General features: G+C 34.7%; 2 protein-coding genes across 3 annotated transcripts in view; both read left to right on the top strand.

The window, feature by feature from the left end:
- LOC107754598 (lipoprotein lipase-like) overlaps positions 1 to 2398 on the top strand; it is a 7985-nt gene extending 5587 nt beyond the window's left edge. The window contains exons 8-10 of the mRNA XM_016571108.1: positions 681 to 857; positions 1800 to 1907; positions 2002 to 2398. Of these exons, the coding sequence (XP_016426594.1) occupies positions 681 to 857; positions 1800 to 1907; positions 2002 to 2170 (454 nt within the window). The 3' untranslated portion in view covers positions 2171 to 2398. The remainder of the gene's footprint in view (positions 1 to 680; positions 858 to 1799; positions 1908 to 2001) is intronic.
- Positions 2399 to 11689: 9291 nt separating this feature from the next.
- The window catches only part of ap1m1 (adaptor related protein complex 1 subunit mu 1), a 44793-nt gene continuing 38316 nt past the window's right edge, over positions 11690 to 18166 (top strand). For both annotated transcript variants that reach the window (XM_016571110.1, XM_016571109.1), the window contains exons 1-10: positions 11690 to 11898; positions 12652 to 12808; positions 13822 to 13889; positions 14052 to 14182; positions 14396 to 14543; positions 15657 to 15783; positions 15937 to 16079; positions 16978 to 17049; positions 17137 to 17295; positions 17396 to 17521. In XM_016571110.1, coding sequence (XP_016426596.1) covers positions 11857 to 11898; positions 12652 to 12808; positions 13822 to 13889; positions 14052 to 14182; positions 14396 to 14543; positions 15657 to 15783; positions 15937 to 16079; positions 16978 to 17049; positions 17137 to 17295; positions 17396 to 17521 — 1173 coding nt within the window. In that variant the 5' untranslated portion in view covers positions 11690 to 11856. The remainder of the gene's footprint in view (positions 11899 to 12651; positions 12809 to 13821; positions 13890 to 14051; positions 14183 to 14395; positions 14544 to 15656; positions 15784 to 15936; positions 16080 to 16977; positions 17050 to 17136; positions 17296 to 17395; positions 17522 to 18166) is intronic.

Consider the following 18166-nt stretch of genomic DNA (forward strand, 5'->3'; position numbering starts at 1 on the left):
AAGAAACAAAAAAAATTAATAGAAATTTAAGATTATTATTATGAAAAATGCACAAAAACATTATTTAAAAATTTTATATGAAATATATATGATATAAAATAATAAAATATAATAAAATAACATATAATAATGTAATATAAAAATATAATAAAATATAAAATAATGTATAAAATATATTTTAAAAAGTTTTGCAAAATATATAAAATATTATATACTTTCCAAAACATGTATTACTGTAATACCTCTTGAAAATTAAAGCCATAAACCTAAACAAGTTTTGTTCCAAATTTGAAGTTGATATCTCAAAAAATGAGTTTTCACGAAAAGTTTGTTTGGGTGCAGTACCAAAGCTTTCCACTAGATGAAATTCCGCTAACAGTACACGCGTATTTATTTGTGTGTGTGTGTGTGTTCACATAGCAAGTGCCAAAACCTTTACCAAGTTTTGTACCATTCATTTGAAGAAAAAATTATAAAAAACTAAAGCATAAAAATATTTGGGCAAAAATGAATGAAGAGCACCAGAGGTTTTTTTATTTTATTATTAATTTTAATAGTTCAGTGGCCCCAAAACCACACTTCCATCACACTATAAAATGTCTGAATGTCATTAGATACAAAATACCAAAGCCATTTTAAAGGGAGCTAAACATGACTGGTAAATCTTTCTCTTCACGCAGGCCCAGCATGAGCACCAACAGCACCGTCTCATTCCTGCTGACGTCTGACAAAGACATCGGCGAGCTGCTGATGCTGAACTTACACTGGGAGAAAGACTCGTATCTCTACGGCTTCTTCAGCACCAATCAGTTCATGATTCGCCGAATGAGGATCAAATCTGGAGAAACACAGTCCAGGTGAGTCATTTCAGATCATAGAGCCGCTATTGCACAGTTGCTATTAGAGAATTAAAGTCATAACTGCATGAATGCGTAGATAATATATACAGTTTGGGGTCAGTAAGATATTTTTAAAGAAATTAATACTTTTATTCAGCAAGGATGCATTAAAATGATCAAAAGTAAAGATATTTATAATGTTACAAAAGATTTCTGTTTCAAATAAATGCTGTTCTTTTGAACTTTGTATTTATCAAAGAATCCTGAAAAATAAAAATGTACCTCGGTTTCCACAAAAATATGAAGTAGCCCAACTGTTTTCAACATTGATAATAATCAGAAATGTTTCTTGAGCAGCAAATCAGCATATTAGAATGATTTCTGAAGATCATGTGACACTGAAGACTGGAGGAATGATGCTGAAAATTCAGCTTTGATCACAGAAATAAATTACATTTTACAATATATTAAAATAGAAAACAGTTATTTTAAATTGTAATAATATTTCACAATTGTACTGATTTTACTGTATTTTTAATCAAATAAATGCAGCTTTGGTGAGCAGAACAAAAACAAAAAATCTTACTGTCCCTAAACTTTTGAGCAGTATGTGTTTTACAAAAAAATCTTTATTTCGCATAAACGTAAATTTGAAATAAGCCATAACAGAAACTGTTGCATATCTATTTAATATATTTGAAGTGAATATCCTGATAAACTATAGAAATGTGTTTCCTGTTGGAAATGTAAAAGGGTTAAAATGTAATTTATAGTATTATTACCACAATTTATGAATAAATATGTTTGTCATGGTTATATTTCATAGTGTTACTGTTTTTACTGTATTCAAATAAATGCAACCTTGATAAACATAATAGACTTCTTTCAAAAACATACTATACACATGTGTCTGTGTGTGTGTATATAAACATTTGATGTATTTTTTCTTTTTTTCTGAAGGCTAATATTCAGACCCAAAGAAGGAGAATTTGGTTCTCTGGTTCAGGGTGGAGATGCTGTTGTGTTTGTGAAGTCCAGCGAGACGCCGCAGAGCAGGAGAGAGCAGAGGTGACGACGGCTTCGCTTTCACTGACTATTAAGTCTGATATAAGGTCTTTTTTATATACAAAACTTTGTCTCTTTTCTGTTTCTGGATTTTCAGGCAGCACAGACTGAAACATCACGGGAGCTTCTTCAAACAGGGCGTCAATGAAGCGACCGCAGATATGATTAAAGAACCAGCGTTACTTCATAATGAATCAACAGAGATCATGACAGAAACCACCACAAAACCAAACACAGCTCAGGTCAACACTACAAATGCTTTGTGATTGCCATTTGCACCAGATGTGTATCTGAATGTTTTCATTTGATGTGAAGGTGGGCTTGTGAATTTCACAAATTTCCCAATCCCAAGATGAAAAGAAAAGATCAAACACTATATACATAAAGAAAATTAAACACAAAATTCTCATGACTCTAATGCATTCAGACATTTTACTTTACCCTCAATGATGATTCACATTACTGTCATTTTTACTTTTACCTAGTTATTTACATCAGCATAAATTAAAGAGATAAAATAATGACAATTAAGCATAAAAAAATTCCATACGTGAAATTTTTGGCCTGTAGACATACTGTCTAAGAAAAAAAAAGTATGAATCCAACTTGATGGATTCACTAGTTTATATAGTTCAGAAAAATGTTTTAAACATAAAACATAAGTCAAGATAAATAAAATGACTAAAACACAAAGTGTGTATATATGATTATAGTGGTTTATAAACATCCAGTAGCTGTAGATTAACAATTTAACACAATTTAACATTCCAATCATGAATTTAAAATTGCAGATTAATATAATTTCACATTAACAAATCAATGCAATTTAAGTTTTTTTTTTTTGTTTTTTTTTGCTGTATTTCAAGTGAATATTTCAAGTGTACTGTATTTCTGTTATGTTTTTAGTGAAGGTACAGTCAGTTAGTCCAGCCAGTATAATTATTAATTGTTAACCTGGGACATTATTCACAAACTTTAAAGGAAAATGTTATGATATTTTTATCATGCACAAATTGAATTGAAATGCCTGACAATTAAGTGAATCTGTCCTCTGTCATCCATAGTGACACATACTGTCTCCTAACAAATAACTTGCTGAAAGCTTCTTGTCTGTTTATGTAACATGCTGTATGACTTCTGAAATGTATATAGGGTTTGATTATTATTACAAACTACATACTGTATATGTATCTATCTGATTAAATTCATATTACTCACTAAATATTAATTTTAGAACTACTAAAGTCCAACCAGCACAGAACATCATACAATAAAAATTGAGTTTGTATTGTATGAACTATGCTATGCATTTTTACTGCATAATCTATGCACAATTTTATATACTTATCTAAATGGGGACATTGCATAGACTTGGATTGTTGTTATATACAGCTAGTTAGAAATACTGTATAGCTTAACACTAACCCTCACCCTAAACAGAAAACCTGCATTTTTTCCCAAAAAAACAAAAAACAACAAACTTTGACTTTTTTATTTTTTATATTGTTGTATAAGGATGTGCCCAAAAGGACGTTTTCAGCACTTCTATGAACAAATTTGTCCCAAAATATGGTTAAGTAGGCACACACACACACACACACTTCTAAGAAAACTGGAACTAAAATAAAACTTTCCATGATGTCCAAACATATGTGCTAAATACTTAAAATGCCGATAATTCAAATAATCTCAAATGCCCTAAAGCACATTGTGTGTGTGTGTGTGTGTGTGTGTGAGTGTGTGTGAGTATGTGAGTGTGTGAGTGTGTGTGTGTGTGTGTGTGTGTGAGTGTGAGTGTGTGAGTTTGCACACAGGGGGCTAAAATAAGCATTCAGGGTAACACACAGCCATCATATCTGAACACACAAACTATACAGTGATGTAGATGTTGACATGCCAGATATCAAACATCAAATACAGCAGATTTTACTAATGCACCTGCTTAGGAAGAAAAAAACATCAATGACATCTGAATCATTTCTCTCCCTTCTCACACGTGTCTAGAGTTCCAAGAAATATCTCAACAGTATCTCAAACTGTGCTCAGGTTTACCACAGTAGTCTGCAATCAGAGATCTCAATATGAACTTAAAGGGGCCGTATGATTCTGCTAAAAAGAACATTATTTTATGTATTTGGTGTAATGAAATGTGTTTTTTTCATTAAATTATCTGAGCTGCTGTTCACATTCATTATTTTTATTTTTAAAATGAGTTTTATGAGAAACGCCTGATAGAAATGTCAATACTTGGCCATTTCAATAAAAACAGATAAAAACTGTCATTTGTATCTGGTTTGATCTGGTCCTTAGCTAGTCATGAGCTGGTTTAAGCATAAGCAACTAGCTCCAGCTCAGGACCAGCTTAAACCAGCTGCCATGCTTCAAAACATGCAGTTTTTTTCAACAGGGTAATAGAAGTCATTCAGCTTTTATTCCTCATGTTATCAAAAGTTTTCATGTTTTCAGTTGGATGTAACTGGAGGTACAAGCAGAACATGTTTATTTGGCGCTTGCTGATGTTTTACCTGCTTTAGTGTTGAAATGTGAGCACTGCTGGGAAACGCAATCGTCTGAAACAGCCAAACATGAACTTGAACTAGAGAACTGAGTGCTGTTTACTGTCACACACAATCTACATGCCTTCTGTCGTCTGATTGATAGTTTAGACTTTTTTTTAGTAAGTCAAAGGTCTGTTAGTGTAACTGTACAAACGTACACCTTCAGCTCGTGCTTCACGTGTCTTTCTGCTGTCAAATCTTGACTGATTTTTATCAAGTAAACATAAGAATAACTTTAGTAATATTTCCAGATGAACACTTACTGGACTGAAGCAGCTCAGCTTTACTTGATTCTCCATAAGATCCTGTTCAAATGTGAGTCTCAAATCTGATCTTCAGGCTTTTGAGGAACGTTTATTTGTTCATCTCTCGATCATCATTGGATTGCATTGCATTATATGGTTTGATCATTTAAATCTCATCTTACTAGGACATATTATTGGAGATATAGAGTGACGACTGATATTTATAGCATTTTATGTAAGTTGTCTGCTGTATTGTTATAAAGATCTTATTATTTACATTACAAGCTTCAGAATTCCATCACTTTTTGGCCATATAAATATCAACATCTGCAGCAAATTGCATATTTTTGATCAGTTTGGGCCTCTGAATAAAACTGAGCTGTTTTTCGCTCCATATTTTCACTATATCAGCCTATATGAACCATAAAAGTCTGATGGATCAAATGTGATGCAAAACATTTCTTTTCTTTTATATTTTGTCAAAAGTCTCAATAAACTCCATTTCAAATTGTTTTTTAGACTATTATTTCACATGTCAGGCTTTACAGTGTTAATAAACCTACAACAGTCCAAGAGCCGCGTGTAACTTGAGCTCATGTCAGGTGATTGTGACCGGCACACTTTCACAAAACATGTGCAAGAAGAGGTTCACACTAAAGCAAGATGATATTTGGAATACTTGTCTAATTATAGAGCATAGACCTTTCAGCTCAGTCCATGGCTCATAAATCATCAGCGGCTCCTTTACAAAACCTACTGACCAAGTCAACCTCTCATTCACAATAAATGACTTCCTGCCACTTTAAAAAATAAAATACATTACATTAAAAATACACAGAATACACAGAGCAACTAAACAAGAGTTCAATAGAAGCATGTTCATCTAGACCTGTCAATCACAACACAAGAGTAAACACATAAACAGCTGCTTACCTCAGTTCATTACCGCCCATCTTCATAGAAATGTCCACTTTATTAATAATTCATGTTTTCCAGGAGGTTATTTGTTCAGACCTTCCATCAGCAAGCTTAACATGTTTACCTTTATCCAAATATTTCCTACTATACAAGTATATTAACATGCGAAATCATTAAATTATGTATAATTGTAATTGTTTTTAATCAATATTTCTGTGCTGATTATATTTAAAATGGATGAAAATATATTTAAAATCAACACAAACTTTGCTTCAACTCTGTCAGCCATCTTGGATAAAAGTTCATCACAATGCATTCTGGGACTGAATAATATAATATAATATAATATAATATAATATAATGGACACACATTTTAAATTTTATAAAATAAAATTATTCTAGTGAACTGAATTAAAATATTGATATCATAAAATAATGTTTTAGAATGTCAAATATTTTAAATAATTTTAAATATTTTTAAAAAATAATAGAAAACATTTAAAGATCTGAAAAATAAAAATGTTTAAAAAATGTGTTAGAGTTCACATACATTTAAGTGATTTAAATTTGAGTTTAAACAGTCAAATTACATTAAATTAAATGACATTTTCAGGCACATTATTTCACGGGAACCAACTACACGAAATTCACAAGATGTAATTGTGATTTTTTGTTTTAATAAAGAAAATGGATATTGTATATGTATGTTTGTTCAATGTTTGGCCTGTCTGTCTGTTTTTAGCAGACACACAGAGTTCATGGGGTTGATTTTCCAGCTGCATATTAGGAAAGCAGGACAGAGCAGCAATAACTCACTCCACCAGTCTGGAAACCAGTGGAGAGGTTAGAAAGAAGACAAAGAGAGGCCTGACCTACTGTACATGCTTAAAAATAAAGTCATTGCCATTGATGGTTCCATGAAGAACATTATTATCCATGGAAACATTTCATTCCACAAAAGGTTCTTTAAAGTGGTAAAAAATACTTTAGGTCATTAAAATGTTCTAAAACTCTGAACTGAAATGTTCTTTGAGGAATCTAAAATATTTTTTTTCTGTAGCAGCACTGCGAAACCCCCCCTTTTGAAATTTTATAAAAGTGTAGACCAGTGCTAAATGGCTATCGTTAGCTCTACCCATTAATAAATAATGTAAATAATAAAATATTATATTTCAATTTGTTGTATTAGTTATATAATAATTATATATAATTTTATATAATATAGTAATTTTATATCTTCTTTGTCCTAGCTTTGATCACACGCAATGGCAGGGTCCACTTGTTGGCACGCTCGTCTCCATCTGGCTCAATCCAAGGCATCTTCTGGGGCGACGTTCACGTGATGCATGTCTTCGGTAATTCGGTCCATCCATTCAGTAATCCGGTCCATGATCGTCCATGCAGCCTCAGGCTGTCAGTCTCGAGACGCTACAGAATTTTCACTGCTGCATATAATGTGTTCGTACCATCGGAGCCGTCCCTCCATCATCTTGGTCATGATTGGCGCAACACCCAGCCATCGTCGTACGTCTCCGTTTATGACGTGGTTGAATCACGTTGGAGGCTCCAAAGGAAGCTGAAGGCTCCAACGAAGCATTCGCATTTCCATGACGTGGAGAGCTTGCTCGTGCTTTGCTGTCACCGGCCAGCATTCGGATCCATACCGGACGACTGAGCGGACCATGGTCTTGTAGATCTTTGACTTGAGGCGCAAAGGCATCCAGTGATCGCACATGACACCAGTTACCTGGCGCCATTTCCTCCAGGCGGCATTCTCAGTGCTCAAGCGCAAGCTGTACTCACCGAGCCAATCGTGCCACTACTGGGCTTCTTCTTTGAGTTCCGCACGTTGTTCATTGGCCAGGAAGACGTCATCGGCGAACAAGAGCGATCACGGGTAGATAGAACACTGCTCTGGGTGTGTGTTCACGGTGTGTGTGTGTGTGTTCACTGCTGTGTGTGTGCACTTTGGATGGGTTAAATGCAGAGCACTAATTCCGAGTATGGGTCACCATACTTGGCCACATGTCACGTCACGTCACAAGATGGATTGTACGGTAGTTTGAGCACTCCATCACATCGCCCTTGCTCTTTGAAATGGGCACCGTTATGCTGGTCATTCACGCCGCTGTTGCGGCGCCATCATCGATAATTAGACTGAAAAGGGCGGCCGAGGATCTCGGCTCCTTGGTGGCCAAGGATTTTCCACGCTTCGGCGGGAATGTCGTCGGGGCCAGTGGCCTTTCCGTTCTTCATCTTCTTCAAGGCTTCTTCAACTTCTTTGATGGTTATCGGTGGGATGGGTCCAGGGGTCGGATCAGCGCTTTGGATCGGTGGGTGGTCGAATTCTTCATTGCTGATTTTGGTGAAGTAATTGCTCCAGTGTCGGAGGATGTTGGGTGTGTCTCGGATGATTCGGTGGTCTTCGTCCTTGACGTTTTTGATTTGGCCGATGTCCTGGGTGGCTCGGTGGCGAGTGTTGGCCAACCGATAGATCTTCTTTTCCCCTTTTGAAAAGAACAACTCCAACTCCATGTATAGCCGGTCGTAATGGGCCCCACGGATCGTTTTGCAGCTGATTTTAAGGTTTTGCATTGTTGTAGATCGCCGTCGGTGCAGGACTGAAACCACACTTTGAGCGCCTGCTTCTTCACGAGTTTCAAATCTCGTCGTCGAATAAGCATGTAGTCAATTTGCGCTGTGCGGCCGCCACTGGCGCAGGTCATGTGGTGGCTCGGCCTCTTCCTGAAAAAGGTATTGACCACTGCCATGCCGTGGGCTTCAACGCACTCCAAGATGCGGTCGCCATACCCGTTTCCGCCGTGAAACACATCATATCCGCCCCTAGCCAATCCAACATGTCCATTTAGATCGCCACCAATCGCGATGTATTCGTCGGGGGGGCCCACGGTCCGAAGGTGGGCGTCTAAGCTCTCCCAGAAAATGTCCTTCACGTTGTCAGGGCAGCCGGTCTGCGGGGCATAGCCGGAGACGATTCGAAGAGTCATTGCACCAGATTCGATCTTGATGGCCTTGAGCCGATCGGAAATTCGGTGGGTTTCAGTGACATTGCTCCACTGCTTCTCACTGACCACGATCCCAATGCCATTGCGGTTGTTGCTGGTGCCGTTGTAATAAAGTTTGTATCCTTCGCCAATCTCCTTGGCCTTCGCTCCTTTCCATTTGGTTTCTTGAAACCACGCAATGTCGATGCGGCGGTTCTTTAAAGCTTCGGCCAATTCTTGGCTTCTTCCGGTCATCGTTCCAACGTTTAACGTCGCAATTCTTATTTGGGCTCTCTTCTTTAACCCACTTCGCCCATCAGTGGGGAGCCCTCGCACATTTCTCATGTCGTTTGGGCGAGGACGACGCGCATCACCTACAGGGGACACCCTAGCATTCAGATCCAAATTTTGACTAGGCGTAGCCATTGATGCGACCAAAAAATACTCCAACCGATGCTTCGCTCCACCTGTCGTTGGAGACCGTCACCATTCGTCAACTTCCCTCGGGTCGTTGTCCAGCGGGCACCACGTGGAGGTGGTGATCGGCTTTTGCCCGCCATAATATAGTAATTTTATATAATTAATTTAATTTTATTTAATTTTATACAAATTTGAATTAATATAGTAATTTTATATAATAATTCAAATAGTGCTGAACTGAATAATTAAATTAAAACACACACACACACACACACACATATATAGTTACGTCCCTTTTGTTCTATGTGTTTTCTTCTGTTTTGGGAGGTGTTTGTGTGTCTCTGTCCAGGAAGAAGACTGATTGGTTCCTGCAGTCTAATTGGTGCCACACCCTGCCCGGTCTCCTGACTCCTAGCTGCCTATAAAAGCCTCCCTCGTCACTTCCGGCATCAGCCTTGTGCTCACTTGCTGTGTTTGCTCTGCTTGACCCTGCCAGTTAGTTATGGTTAGTAAGACTGAGAGTATCTCTGTGTGTTCATTTGAGTGTTTGCCTGTGAGAGATTGATTGTTGTTTGTTAGTTTGCTTAGCCCACTCATTCGTAATACAGACCACCGCATGTTCTTTGACCTTGATTCTGGATTGCCCCTGTTTGGATATGTTTGCTCACCTTTGTAAATAATTGTACATACGTTTCTGGGGAAGTAGGGAGACCGACGCCATTTTTGTTGGAACCTTTTATTGATTGTTTTTGGATAGGGAGGTAGGGAAGTAATTGCATTTTCTTTTCTTTTGTGAACGAGGGTAGATAGAGGTATAAGAATTAGGTTTTTGTTTGTTAACTTTGCCTTGTCGGCTCCCGAAGCTAAAATTCCCCCAGTTGTACTGTAAAACCATTGTGCTCATTAAAATACTGCTCCTTGTTTTTTTTTAAAAACACTCTTCCATGTCATACTCATGTTGTGCCCTTACCCTTACCCTCTTATTTATATATATATATATTTCAATTTTTTTTAAATAAAATTTAATTTAAATGTTTTTAATTTTATGAATTAAAATTAAATAAAAAAATAAAACACTGATATGCTCATAAAATATTTATAGTTAGAGTCTGACAATCTGAGGGTGAAAGATCTGAAAAATAAAAAGATTTTTAACATGAGGATAAAAAGGTCACAGAGTTTACATAAATTTAAGTGATTTAAATATGGGTTTAACCAGTGAATGTTGCATCATATGAAAGAAAAGCATTGCAACAGAATCTGAAGAACATTGCTGGGGGGGTTTTTTACAGCAAAGATTTCACCAGTCTTGACTTTCATTGGCAGTTCATTGCACTTTTCACAACGGTCACATCTATTAAGAAGCGATTTCACATCTTTATGTCTCTCTGAGGGAAATGCTCCTCTTAACCCTTATACACAGTAAATGTGTCTTCTGAATCTCAAGGTTAAACTGTGCCTGTGAAGCTGCCCATCTCACAAATAAAGATCTGACGTCAGAGATGAATCTCACTCTGAACAACAGCATGCAGAACATACGACACACAAACAGCCACACATTGCACTGCATCTCATCAGATGCACATAGCATGTTCCTGTCAACTCAGACAGATAGGAGAAACACTTCAACCCAGGTTATTATTGTTGACTAAAACTAAAACTATTTAAAAACATTTTTGTTCATTGAAATAAAGCTAAAATGAAATATAAATATTAGATGGAAAACCTATGTACTTTTATAGCTTTCATTAATAATTTGAATTAACTTTTTTTCATTTTATTTTTAGCTTTATTTCAATTTTAGTAATTATATTTTTATTTTTGGTTACGTTTTTGTCATTTTTAATTTCAAATTATTTTTAAATTTTTTAAATGTTACTATTTAGATTTAATTTATTTTTATTTCAATTTTAGCTTTAGTTCATTTTATTTAGCAATATATGTATATATTGCTAAATAAAATGAACTAAAATGAACTACATATGTATATATATATATATATATATAACTTTATATATAATATAAAAAATAAAATAAATATATAAAAATAAAGGCTAATTCAAAATGTTAATTAAAGCTAAAAGTACATTAATAATACTAAAATAACACTGAATGCAACAGCAGTATTGTACACACACACACACACACCCACACACACTTGATCTAATTCTCACCTTCTGCACACTAGAAGTAGACTGTGGTCTTGTTTGAGAGCCTGGAGACCAAAACCAGAAATCTCTGCAAATCACACATTAGGATATTATTCTTAGAAAGTAACATACTTTGAGCATTGCTTAGCATCGCGCGCCATCTAGTGGAAAGACAATAAATAAATAAATAAAGTACATTAAAAGTACATCATAAGTACATTCAAATTATAATAAGTATTAATTAGTTTAATAAATAAATATTTAAAATGTGCATTATAATAAAAATTAATATTCAAATATATATTTAAAATAATTATTAATATTTTGATTAATATAAATATAATATTTAAATACTATATAAATAATTTACAGACAACAAGCCATCAGAGCAAGTGTGATCTGTCGCAGCGGTCTCTACTGTGGTGAAGCTGCAGTTCTCTCATTCTTCCAGAGCGGCAGGCGGCGCTACAGTCACTCACTCTCACCGCTGCAGCGCCACCCGGTTCCTCAAAATCTCTCCCATCCGCAATTTGATGGTGTTGGAGCTTCTCTGAGCGTCTAAAACGGATGACAGCTCTTTATTAAACCAACTAATGCGCCAGAAGTGAGCGGACTTCTGTAGATTAACGGTAAAAGCGGTCGAGGAAGGCGCAAACATGTCGGCCAGCGCTGTTTATGTGTTAGATCTGAAGGGGAAGGTAAGATAACGGTTCACTAGCACAGCAGGCTAAAGCTAATCCTCATCAAACACAGGATTTAAAGTTATTCTTAATTAAAACGAATCAACATGTTTCCTTTGGTCTGAAAGCTCTGAGAGTATTTAAAAGTCCAGATTCTCGTGTATTAGTTATTTAAATAAAAATGAACTCTTTCGACAGCTGCTTATTATTAACTTTTGGTTTTAATTTTGTAACTGTCGGTCAAAAGCGGTCAAAAGTCAATTATTGTTGATCACTAATTTATAAAGAGCAGACATTTGTATTCATACTTATTCTTTAGTTTGTCTCCATCCTTGTGCTTTAGTTTATTTAATAGGATATAATTCATATTTTGTTTGTTTTGTAAAGCACTTTTGAGTTACATGAAATAATTGCACATTTAATCTTACCTTATATAAACTTTATTGTATGTAAAGTCTTGCAAAGTCATTGCCTTCATCTGACAGTATAAACTGAATATGTTTGATCTGCATTAAGTCATGAAATTGCTATACATGGTGTTACACAAAGTTTTGCATGAACTGCATAACTAGTCTGATTGTTTAATCTGGTAAGCTGCTCATTCCTGGCCTCGGTTACTATGGTAACTATAGTGTATCTGGGTTAATATGGATGTTTGGACATTCAAAAAATGTCCTGAATTAGAAAGTCAGCAGCTATTGGAAATGGAGTCAGTGGATTTGAAATGAGTCGTCTCTTGTGTGTGTGTGTGTGTGTGTGTGTGTGTTTCAGGTGCTGATCTGCCGAAATTACCGCGGTGATGTGGACATGTCCGAGATCGAGCATTTCATGACCCTGCTGATGGATAAAGAGGAGGAGGGAACGCTGTCGCCCATCCTGGCTCACGGGGGAGTTCGCTTCATGTGGATTAAACACAACAACCTGTACCGTATCCTTCCAAACCTCTAGAAAAACAGACGATATAGAGTTCTAGAACTAAAAATCCCATTCATTTTCTACATGGAGAAATGTTGATTTTTCAAGACAGACCTACTATGAGCTCTGAGGTTATTATAGTTAACTAAAACTAAAACCATTAAAAGCATTTTTGTTACTTGAAATAAAATAAATGTTTTCTGAAATATAATAAAACTTAGCAATAAAACTGAAATAAAATTAATAAAAACATGATTTGCATTGATTCACACAGGGTTCCCAGGTCATTTGTTCCCTAAAAAGTAGTTTTATGATTTTAACCTTTTTTTTTTTTTGCGCTTCAAATCAAATTTTTGCAATGTTGTGATTGATCTTGGATCTGATTATTTTTAATCATTTTCTAACATCTCTTAAGAAGAAAATATTACAAAAGGGAAAAAATAAAGATTGTAAAAAGTTATTTTATTTATTTTTATATACGTTATTTGTATATTTACAATTCAAGGATATCAACTTTTAAAAAGACAAGTTCAATAAATGCATGATGTTGATGAATATCTCAATATTGACCAAAATAATCATGATTATGATTATGGGTTTTGCTATAATCTATTAACTAATTATTTAATTTGTGAATTATGAAATGACTGGATGAGCCACATTATAAAATTACAAAACTGTCATAAAAATGACACTAATGAACTCTATTGCTTTATTACTATAATTAGTATTAATGATTTTAATTGGTATTAGTCTTAGCAATTAGCATTGAGTTTTTCAATGATTACGTAAAATGAATTAAAAACTAAATTAAATAATAATTCAAATATTGTAATATAAATATAAATTGGAAAAATACATTCAGGACGATGGCTGCTGAATAAATGGCTGATCACTGTTGCATTTTATTAGATTTTGATCTTACTTAGGATCATTTTACAATATTTTTGTTGTAACCTGTTAATCGTTTTATTTGTTTATTGTTTCTTTTAAGCATATTTTGTCTCTTAACCTGCTGACAAACAGTTGTTGCAACATCCAAAAAGAATGCTTGCGTCTCCCTGGTTTTCTCCTTCCTCTACAAAATTGTTCAGGTACGTTAAAAATCAGTTTCAGCGTTTCTCTTTTAAACTTAAAGTGATTTCTGGGTGAGGGAGCTCATCTTATTGCATCATAACTAATAATTATATATATATCGGTTTATCACTGCATACATTTCAGCATGACAACAGGTGTTTGATGTGTCTGTTTTCCAGGTTTTCTCTGAATACTTCAAGGAGCTGGAGGAGGAGAGTATCAGAGATAATTTTGTCATAATCTACGAGCTGCTGGATGAACTCATGGACTTTGGATACCCGCAAACAACTGACAGCAAGATCCTTCAGGAGTGAGTACATGCTTGATTTCCTTTTATGAACCATTTTAAACAGTTCTGTCCACTCGCCCTCAAGCCGGACGACTGACATTCACTTAAAAGTTTTTAAATCATTACATTGTTTTGTTTCAAGCGAGGCAATTCTAAAATACTTCCAGGCCTCTCTCTGACCCAGCAGATATCATTCAGTAATAACTGATGGACAGGTGTGTTTATTTTTCACAGATACATCACGCAGGAAGGTCACAAGCTGGACACGGGCGCTCCGCGACCCCCTGCCACGGTCACCAACGCCGTCTCCTGGAGGTCAGAGGGCATCAAGTACAGGAAGAACGAGGTTTTCCTGGACGTCATCGAGTCTGTCAACCTCCTGGTATGTTTTTAGAAGCAGCACGTTTCTTAGATGTCTGTAGATGGGCTCAGAATAAACACAGGAATCCTTCATAACAAACAGGACGCAGTCACATCCATGTCATTGTGCTTGTGTTGTGTGAGGAGATGAACCTGCTGTTCTTATGAAAGCTTTAGCACTTTACCGAAACAGTCCAGGCCAAGAGTTTAAGGACTGAGATGAGCCATGTTAACTAATACGACTGGACAAGCAATTGAATTATATTATATTATATTTTGGCTTCTAACGATTATGAAAGCAAGATAATTGCATTTAGTTGTGGAAGGGCACTAAAATAAAGTTGATTTTATTTCTTTGGATCAAATTTATATACAAGTATTAATTATTGTGATTACATTTATATGATTATTTAAAAAATATTTTAATCAAATTTATATATAATTTATATAAAATATAAAAATAGTTTTAGTTAACCATATGTGACCCTGGACCACAAAACCAGTCATAAGGGTCAATTTTTCAAAATTGAGATTAATACATCATCATTCAAATTAGGGCTGGACAATAATTCAATATCAATATGTATCGCGATATTGGAATTTACTTAATATTTAATTTGATAAGTATATAAAAATGTTTAAAAAAATGATAGATAGATTTATTTTTTTTTGTTGAATTATGTTTAATGTAAGTTGAAGGATATTACTTTCAAATTTCAATAAATGCATGATGGTTCAAAAGCCAACGAATATCTCAATATTGACCAAAATAATCGTGATTATTATTTTTGCCATAATTAAGCAGCCCTATTAACTAATTATTTAATTTGTTAATTACGAAACATGTACTTCTGGCTTTAAAATCTGACTGGATGAGCCACATTATAAAATTACAAAAAATAATTACACTAATGAACTGTATTAATTTATTATTATAATTACTATAGTAGTAAAATAAATTAATAAATAACAAATAAAATAAATAATAATTTAAAGTGTTTTTTTTTTTTTTTTTACACTGAATTCTGTTTTTTTTTTCTTTCTTTTATTACTTTTGATTGAGTATGTGTCTATATATGTCACTGTAATTGAAGTGCTTGTCATGCCGGATTCATGGCTGCTGATTTCTCTGCAGGTCAGCGCGAACGGTAACGTCCTTTGCAGCGAGATCGTTGGCTCCATTAAGATGAGAGTGTTCCTCTCAGGAATGCCAGAGCTGCGTTTGGGTCTGAATGACAAGGTTCTGTTTGAGAACACTGGCCGTGAGTCTATTTCCTCAATTTTCTGTCCCCATACGGAACTGGAGTTTTATGCCTCTGATTTCATGTGGATTTGTTTTGAGCTCATCTGTATGCTGAAGTACTCCTGAGGTGTGGTGTTGTAGCCGTCTGTTCAGTCATATCTCTCTTCTTCAGGTGGTAAGAGTAAGTCAGTGGAGCTGGAGGATGTGAAGTTTCATCAGTGTGTGCGTCTGTCTCGATTTGAGAACGATCGCACGATCTCCTTCATCCCTCCAGACGGAGAGTTTGAGCTGATGTCCTACCGCCTCAACACACACGTGAGTGTCTAAACTTGTTCATACTTATTCAATTCATCAAATATTAAAGGGGACATCGGATGCCCATTTTCCACAAGTTGGTATGATTCTTTAGGGTCTTCATGAAATGTCTGTAACATACTTTGGTTAAAATTCCTCAATGTATTCCTCGTTGTAAGGTGGTTGTGTCCACACACTGCTAAGACACATTATGTGCAAACACCATGTAAAAGTGAATTTAGCATCCAATGACCCCTTTAAGTAAATTCTAGGGTAATATTGTTAACTACAACTATTAAAATTTTTTTTTGATTGAAATAAAATATAATATAATATAATTTAAAAAATATAAATAAATATACTGAAAATATTAATATTAGGTTAAAAATATAATATATAAATATATTATATATTATAAAAATACAAAGTATAATGTTAATATAATACTGAAATAAAATAAAATATAAATATTAGAATAAAAACGTAAACTTACTTCAGTTAATTGCCAGGGCAAATTTTCTAATTTTTGTTTAAAGTTAAAGCACTAGAAATAAAATATATTAAAACTAAAGCTTAGTAAATTAAACCTAAATAATAATATTGTAAATAAATAATACATGTATTTATTTTAAAATAAATGTAAAATTTGGTGATTAATGTAAAGATTAAGATAAAAAAAGATTAATAAAACAATTATTTTATTTATTAAATCAATTTAAATAAAATAATGTAATAATATAATAGCAATGACAATGGAAAAAGTACATGCAATTATTAAAATTTAACTAAAATTAATTCAAAATATGCTAATATTTAATAATAGTATGTAAGTAATACTAAAATAACACTGGTCAATTTATACTTATCGAATGCTGTTGTCTGGGGTTTGATTCTTTTGTTTGGTTTTCTGTGTGAACAGGTGAAGCCGCTGATCTGGATCGAGTCTGTGATCGAGAAGCATTCGCACAGCAGAATCGAGTATATGATCAAAGTGAGAACACCTCCATCCATGTGAACTTCAGTGTGATTTTATATGAGCATCTAAATTGACCCTCATGTCTCGTCTGTTTTACCGTAGGCCAAGTCTCAGTTTAAGCGACGCTCCACTGCCAACAACGTGGAGATTCACATTCCAGTGCCGACCGACGCAGACACGCCCAAGTTTAAGACCACGGTGGGCAGCGTGAAGTGGGTGCCGGAGAACAGCGAGATTGTTTGGTCCATCAAATCCTTCCCTGTAAGAAAACGTCACTGTTCAATCATGATAATAAATCTACGAGCTAAAAGAGTGAAAGTAATGTTAGCAGAAGCTTACGAGTGTGTTCTCTGTGTTTCAGGGAGGGAAGGAGTACCTGATGAGGGCTCATTTCGGGCTGCCCAGCGTTGAGGCGGAGGACAAGGAGGGAAAACCACCAATCAGTGTCAAGTTTGAGATTCCTTATTTCACCACCTCTGGAATACAGGTAACTAACTGTTACTTTTAATACAAAGTGTTACTTTTTGGCTTGCAGTCCTTATGAGAGTGATCTAGTTTTGTTGCATTGCTTTCTTGCAATTTAGGCATGAGCAGGGCAGCATTATTCTAATATTGTTTATATACCATTAGAGTTTTTATTAATTTGAATTGGCGTTCACTTTATTTTTTTTGTTTTACTTTGAATCTATTTACATTTTAGTAATTTTGTTATGGGCTTTTTTTTTTTTTTTTACTAAAAACTGCTATTTAGGTTTATTTTTATTTAAGTTTTTATTTTTTTCATTTGAAACTTGAAATTTGAACTGAAATAAGTTTAGGTTTTCTATTTTAATATATATATATTTTTTTTTTCATTACTTTACTTCAATTAACCAAAATGTTTTAATAGTTTTAGTTCTAGTTTTAGTTAACATAATAATAACCCTGATGTAAACCAGCCTGACTAGGATTTGGGGAACGGAGAGGTTTTCAGTTGCATTTGTTAATAAATAGATTAAATAATATGTGACCCTGGACCACAAAACCAGTCATAAGGGTAAATTTTTTTAAATTGAGATTTATACATCATCTGAAAGCTTAAATATGCTTTCCATTGATGTATGGTTTGTTAGGATAGGACAATATTTGGCCG

This window comes from Sinocyclocheilus rhinocerous, unplaced genomic scaffold (assembly GCF_001515625.1).
Source record: "Sinocyclocheilus rhinocerous isolate Xijiao unplaced genomic scaffold, SAMN03320098_v1.1 scaffold472, whole genome shotgun sequence".
Lineage (NCBI taxonomy): Eukaryota > Metazoa > Chordata > Actinopteri > Cypriniformes > Cyprinidae > Sinocyclocheilus > Sinocyclocheilus rhinocerous.